The sequence below is a fragment of the Danio rerio genome, chromosome 1, assembly GCF_052040795.2.
Source record: "Danio rerio strain M-AB ecotype USA chromosome 1, GRCz13ab, whole genome shotgun sequence".
Classification (NCBI taxonomy): domain Eukaryota; kingdom Metazoa; phylum Chordata; class Actinopteri; order Cypriniformes; family Danionidae; genus Danio; species Danio rerio.
This window is the reverse complement of record NC_141021.1, coordinates 20,978,417-20,986,171: the sequence shown is the minus strand read 5'-3', so window position 1 is coordinate 20,986,171 and position 7,755 is coordinate 20,978,417. Positions and strand designations below refer to the sequence as shown.

General features: G+C 35.1%; 1 protein-coding gene across 2 annotated transcripts in view; it reads left to right on the top strand.

Moving 5' to 3' along the window:
- Positions 1-1,031: 1,031 nt before the first annotated feature.
- Positions 1,032-7,755, top strand: part of kitb (KIT proto-oncogene, receptor tyrosine kinase b) — a 29,633-nt gene continuing 22,909 nt past the window's right edge. For both annotated transcript variants that reach the window (XR_015475730.1, NM_001143918.2), the window contains 3 exon segments: positions 1,032-1,142; positions 3,359-3,628; positions 5,882-6,166. Coding sequence is in view for 1 of the 2 variants with exons in the window: in NM_001143918.2 (NP_001137390.2) it covers positions 1,088-1,142; positions 3,359-3,628; positions 5,882-6,166 (610 nt within the window). In the remaining variant the exon portion in view is untranslated.

Below are 7,755 nucleotides of genomic sequence, written 5' to 3'. Positions count from 1 at the left end.
ATGCCGACACCTCTGCATAAAAATTACACCAGTTACTCCCATTTCACAGTACATAGACACGCGTATTTTATTGGCGTGACTCTAAACAACTGGGATTGCATGAGGCTCGCAGGAATCGTTTTCCACGTGCATGTGTCAGTTTGATTTCACCAGCGTTGTTTCAGTTGCACATCGAGAGTAACAAGCTTGCGCATACAAAAGACGCTAAATGTGAATGGCCCTTAACGTCTTTATTCTGGGATTAACACTCTGAATCAATATACCTGCATGAAGTACATGGTATCTCAAAGCTTTTACTCGGGCACGTTTTTTCTCTCCTCGTGCCATCTCCCCGTGCCGCCCCCCAGCAAGATGGCGCCCTGGTCGATCGCCCATATTCCCCTTGCCTAAATCCGCCACTGCCAGCAACACATATGTGGAAGCACCAAATACAAACGTGACAATAACTATGCATACCTTTTCATGTTAATGACTTTGCGAACCTGTATTATTATCCAAACAGCAAATCCAATGCGTTCATGTAGCATGCCGAAGTTTGTATAGATGTGGATAACAAGTGATAATAATAACGTGTTCTGTTCGTGAAGCAACTTAATAACTTTTTTCTAGTTGGTTTCCATGTTTGTCGAAAGTTAGCACAAGTCACCTCTTGAGTTATCCTCAACAAAAGACACAGAGCAAGAACACATTTGAGGACTTTGACTGTACTTGGAAAGTTGTGTATTTTGAATTGGAACAGTACTTCGGTGGTTGTTTATGATGTTCACGAAAATACAAAAACAAAAGTACAGAAAAGGACACATATTGAGAAATGGCCCTTGAACAAAGAGTTATTTTTTTACAAAGTGATATTGCTAACTGCTGGTTTGGTGTAAAGAATTTTAATTGTTATGTTTACTGTTATGTTACCCTACCCAAGTGAATAAATATTAAAACGGCCTGCCATAGAGAGAGTGAGAGTGAGACTGTGTGTGAGGGAGAGAGAGAGAGAAAGAAGGAGAGAGCAACGGAGCAACTGAAGACGCACAGTCAGTTGTGGATCAGTCTTACTAATGCACGGACACGCGCACACACACAGGCAGAAAGTATGGGACACTCGTGGTTTCTACGTACAGTTCTACTTTTATTCGCCCTACCTGAAGGTAAGAACATACAATTTCTCCTGTAGTTTATTTATAACTGATTTGATTATTTATTAGCTATATTGTATTTTCCCTTTGGCTCATCTGTCATTATGTATAATGAATTATGAGCAGATGATTAGGCTAATATCTAGAGAATGAGCCAACTGTTTTGACGACAGATGCAGATGATGGCCGTTGAGAGTTATGTTTGTCCATCTGTTAATTTGTGCTCGATAATGTCCACTAATTAGTTTTAAAAAATATATAATTCATTAATTAATGTATTTTAAAAAGATGATATTAGCCATAATCAGTGATATATTGATTTGACTAATTATTATGTCTAATTAACTCGTAACTTACATCGCTCGTATCTCATCTGTTAGCTATATGTCAATAATTAATTAGCGTGTAATTAGAGTCGTATAAGTCAATTGACTCCAGCACTGAACTAACGGCTAATTTAATAAACACGTCAACACAATCACCACAATAAACAGTGAAATATTAGCACAACATGTTCTTAACTAACGGCCTTTTTGTTTACTCGTCTAACGTTAACGTTATCTGATGGATTGTAACAAGAAGCAACAGATGAAGGTATAGCCTACCTTCCGCCGACAGGTGTCTTGAAATGGCCTGCGTGTTTTACATAGCCATCCATGAGGATTTACATTGTTTTTCATTTAGCATATTTGTGTTGTTTCAGGTATACGTTACCTGTCTAAATACAAACCACTTTACCTTCAACATTCGCCATTTAAAAAACTTTACCTCAACTCCAGGTTTTGCATCTGGCGGTGTTACAATTTCATCTTAGTTGGCTATTTATAGGCTGAAAGAAAAAGACAAGTTTTATGAACACTAGGCTACGTTAAATAAGTACAGTAAATCTTCAAAATGCAAGTTGTTCTTTATAAATTCTGCGCACTTTCGTCTTTGTTGTTGTCATTGTGTGTTTGAGAGCGAGAGAGAGAGAGCGATTGATGAATGTTTTAATCCAGCGGGAAACGGCAATCCTTAGAAATTTGCCTGCCTTAGTCACTAATTACCCCGTACAAACTTCATCTCGATGCATCATGGTGAGGTAACAGATTAGTCATTGTGGATAATGGGAGAATAGCCATAATTGTTTGAAATAGCAGTTTGTAATCATTGTAAAAAATTATCTTTAAAGGTCATTTCACCACATTAAATCGTTTTTTTTATTTATACAATTATGGAATAAATAAAAAAGAGACTTGAAAGTTCTGGTTTTACTGGGTTTGTTATGAGTTTATTTTTTAAAAAATTTGTTTGCAAATATATAAATATGAGGATAAATATGAGAATGCTCTTCTAAAAACGTGCCATTTGCAATATAGCCTACACTGAAAAAAATATTCATTAGATTTACTAAATTTTTTTAAGACAAGCTGCTGCAATTAATTTGTTTGGGTTGAATTTAAACTAACAGATTAAGTTAGACTTAATTTATATGTGCTGAATTTAGGCAAACAAATTATGTTGTTCTAACTCAATTTCATTTAGCTATCTTTAGCCAAGGAAATTCAGTAAGTTCAATACAAATTAAATGCTATTTCTACTTTATTTTTATTTTCAAATTTTATCCTATTAAAATGATCTATGAACTGCTTGCATATATACTTTGAAATGACAATTGACCAAGTTTGTTTTTAATTGCTTTTTAGGATGCAATTTCTAACAATAATTAAATCCCTGCCCATAAGTTCTTCAACACCACAACTAATAACAGTTCTTACATTACATTTTTATCACACACACATACAGGCACACATACTTTTGAAAAAGTATGAAATGTAAATAAACACGTCTTGAATTAATAACGATTACTTAATTACTTGCTCTAAATATATTTAAATAAATTATGTAAGATAATACAGTCAAACACGAGAAAGTGAGAGGGAAGTAAAAATGCTGTTTCCTTTTATTTTAAGGTTTAATGCCATAGTTTTGCACAATTTGTATTTTTTCTTGTATTTTACATGCTATGGGATCAAGGAGTTATTATTTTATTTAGTTTGTCAAAATTAGAAAGTTCAGAGCAGAGTAGTGCTTTAATAACTGCATGTTTTTAGAGGGTTTTATCTACGATAAAGCCCTTCTCATCTTCCTGACTGTCAACAAAGTGATAACTGATAGCGTGTGCTGTGTTGTTGATTAGCCTGACCTTGTATGCATGGTAAACTGATTTGTGTTTGTTTGTGTTCCAGGATGGTCTAAACCGGTTATCACTCCTGATGCCCCCCATCTGGTGATTCTTAAAGGTAAACAACTGTATCTCCGCTGTCACGATGATGCAGATGTGAACGCAGGCAGGGTGCGATGGCTCCGGGATAAAGGTCGGAGAATTGAAGGAGAGCTAAAGGATGATGAAGCCAGTGTCATTCTCCTCAACATCACAGAAACGCAGCATATGGGCAATTACACCTGTGAGAACACAGAAACTGAAGAGAAGAGCTCCATTTACATTTATGTGAAAGGTGAGTTTGAATCAGCTCAGGAGTTAATTAATGTGTTAAAAAATGGTACCGGCAGCATGGTGGCACAGTGGGTAGCAAAATCACCTAACAACAAGAAGGTCACTAGTTCGAGCCCCGGCCGGGCCAGTTGGCATTTCTGTGTGGAGTTTGCATGTTCTCCCCGTCTTCGTGTGGGTTTCTTACAGGTGCTCCGGTTTCCCACACAGTTAAAAGTCATGTGATACAGGTGACTTGAAAAAGCTTAATTGGCCGTAGTGTATGTGAGTGTGTGCAAGAGTGTGTGAATGTTTTCCAGTGTTAGGTTGCAGCTGGAAGGGCATCCACTGCGTAAAACCTCTGCTGGATGAGTTGGTGGTTCATTCCGCTGTGGCGACCCCTGATTAATAAAGGGACTAAGCCAAAAAGAAAATGAATTAATGAAAATGGTACCAAAATTGTCAAAAAGTTCTGAACATGCTGCATTTGATTTCTTTTGAGATGTTGTCTGGAGCACTGAGCATGACAATCACTTTTCAGTATTTCTGTTCCAATATTAATGCAATGAATGACAGTGAATGAATCAAAGGCATTTAGATTAGTCACTACAAAAAGCTTTGTTCAGTGACTGAATTCTGAACTTCTCATATGATGATGCAGATTCTTTATATTGATTTGGTACGCTTAGTGAATACAATGGGAGACTTTGAAATTAAAAAACCTCTGCTATAGGCTTAAATCATACATTGCTTGCCTGTGTAGCCAAAATGAGACAAACAAAACCTTAATCGTATAATACTCAATCATTTAGTAATTTTCTTTTCGATTTAGTCCCTTTAATTATCAGGGGTCGCCAAATGAACCGCCAACTTATCCAGCATGTTTTTACGCAGTGGATGCCCTTCCAGCCGCAACCCATCTCTGGGAAACAACCATACACTCTTATTCACACTCATACACTATGAACAATTTAGCCTACCCAATTCACCTGTACCACATGTCTTTGGACTGTGGGGGAAACCGGAACACTCGGAGGAAACCCACGCGAACACAGGGAGAACTTGCAAACTCCACACAGAAACACCAACTGACCCAGCCAAGGCTCAAACAAGCGACCTTCTTGCTGTGAGGCGACAGCACTACCTACTGTGCCAGTGTGTCGCCAATCTTATAATACTTTTTACAAAATAATTGCACTATTTTTATATTTAAATGAAATTTTTTTTTTACTTTTTAAGATTTTTTAAATTAAGATTTCATATTAATAAACTGTATTTATAGCTTTATTATAAAGCATTTATTTATATAAAATATAGAAATATACATTTTTATTCTATACTTGAAATGAAGTATTTAAAAGTACAATCCACTGAATGGAAGCAGATTAGTACCAAATTGCCAAAAAATTAAAAATAAATAAATAAATAAATAAATAAATAAATAAAACAAGTAATAATAATACATCTTGAATACTACTAGAAAAATGTAAATATATAATATAACATGTATGCAAGGCGAGGCAGTGGCGCAGTAGGTAGTGCTGTCGCCTCACAGCAAGAAGGTTGCTGGGTGGCTTGTTCGAACCTCGGCTAAGTTGGTGTTTCTGTGTGGAGTTTGCATGTTCTCCCTGCCTTCGCGTGGGTTTCCACCGGGTGCTCCGGTTTCCCCCACAGTCCAAAGACATGCGGTACAGGTGAATTGGGTGGGCTAAATTGTCCTGGAATACTCTGGAATAGTTGGCGGTTCATTCCCTGTGGCGACCTCTGAAATAGAGACTAAGCCAAAGGAAAATGAATGAATAAACAGTTTGCTGATATCAGTTTATAATTTCTATTTGAACTAATCAAAGTAATACATTTTACAAGGGAATTATAAAAATATCCCTAGAATTAAGGAAATTTTTGAAAAAAAAAACCCTGAAAATTTGACAATGTTTACACAGTTTTCTTTGATTTGAGTGGTTTGTTTGTCCTTTGGCCGCCTCAATACCCACATACACTTTATTCATAAAAGAGTTTTAATACTTGAATAGGTCTTTTGTTAAAAGCACAAATGCAGGTCCTTAAGCTGTGTACTCAAACCACACCTTAGTGTAAATTTGGTTTAAAGTATTTTATATTTTGCTATTGTTAACCGTCATTGAATGATATAGGTATTTAAGCAGTTAAATGTACACCTCTTGCACAACAATGTCTAACGAAAGCACAAGTTCTCTCTATATTTGCATTTTTTTCTGTTTTCTACATAAAATGTCTCATCATTTACTTTCTCTGGCAGATCTGGGCAGTGCATTTGTTCGGCGCATGGTGAACGACCTTCAAGTGAGGAAAGGAGAGGAAATCACTCTTCCTTGTTTAGTAACAGACCCAGCTGTCAGTCACTTGTCTCTGCAGACCTGTAATGGCTCTGCCCTACCAGCTGCTCTCACCTTCATCACGCACCCTCAGGGAGGAATCACCATCAGAAATGTGTCCAAAGCCTTTGAGGGCTGCTACTTCTGTGCCGGACAACTGGATCAAAAACCTGTCAAATCCAGAGAGTATAACTTGGTTGTGCGGCTAGGTGAGTGAGTGGTAAAGCAGTGGCTCTTAAAGGCATAGTTCACCAAGAAAAAGGAAAGAAATAGGTCACACTTTATTTTGAGTGTCCGTTTGTTATATTGCATCTACATGTCAACTAATTCTCATTAGATTATAAGCAGACTGTTAGGTTGGGGTTAGGGTTAGTGTAAGTTGACGTGTACTTGCAAAGTTTCTTATAGTCAGTTAAATGTCTTTTAAAGGAGCGTATCAGCAGATATTAAGCACACAGTCTACTAATATTCAAATGGACCATCAAAATAAAGTGTTACCAAGAAATATATTTATCATTTATTCACTTGACTTGTGCAGGAAAAAAAGCATTATTATCAATATTAAAATATAAATATAGTGTGTAGACAAACAATTCATTAATGTTTTTATTTGTGCTACACAGAAGAAAGGTAGCCATACTGGTTTGAATTTTCTCTCTTAGAAAGCGAAACAACTAAGTAAGAATTAACAAATAAGTTAAATAGTGTATTGTACAGATGTTAATTAAAAATTGGAAATATGCTAGTTTTCTCTATGCATGATAATATGATTTTGTGCATGTTTACTTTTGCATCATTTTGGTCACTTTTTTGTGAATTACTTTGAAGAAAATAATCTTAGAGAGCTGATAAAAAGAGGCATTTACATTTATTTAGTCATTTAACAGATGCTTTTGTCCAAAGCAGCTTATAATTGAGGAGGCATTCAGCGATTTGGCAAGAAGAGTTTTTGGAGAAGAGAAGCAAACAGACTGTTTAAAGTGTGATGATGAAATAATTACATATAAACAAATATTTAAAGAAGTATTTAATGCATTGATTATACTGATTTATGAAGGATCACCTGAAACTGAAGACTGCTGAAATTCAGCTTTGCCAACACAGTTTCAAAGCAGAAAATCATTTCAAATTGTAATATTTCACAATGCTGTATTTTAATCAAGATATGTAGCTTTGGTGAGTTTCATCTTAATTGTTTTAAAATTATATCCATTAGTTTTATAATTTTAATATATATAAAAAAAGTGGTATAATATATATAATTTTGGTCATAATTAAAAAAAAACTGAATCTGAGCAATGTTAATCATAATGTAATTAGAGTGATCATAAAAATTGCATGCTATTATTATTGTTTTTACATAGTTTTTAGTTCTGTCCTGAATGAAGAATTTCATATAAAAGATGTTTACATGAAAATATCATAACGTTTATTTATGTCCACTGATATTAACTGAATTTATAATAAAATATATATATTTTTAAAAGTTGTTATTTACAAAATTAAAAAACAAATCACAAAATGTATAAAAGTCAACAGATAATACCTGAATCTATAAAAATACCCCATTTGTAAACCTTTATAAGTTGTGCATGAGTAGCATAATGTTCATTTATTGTAACCAGTTGTTTTTTTTTTGTCCTTTCGAGTAAATGTTAGCATCTGTTAAAATAACTCATTCAGAATAAAACAATAATAAAGAAACAATAAAAAATAACAAAGGAGCGGCTCTGTGGTTAGCACTGTTGCTTCACAGCAAAAAGGTTGCTGGTTCAAGTCCCGACTGAACCAATCAGCA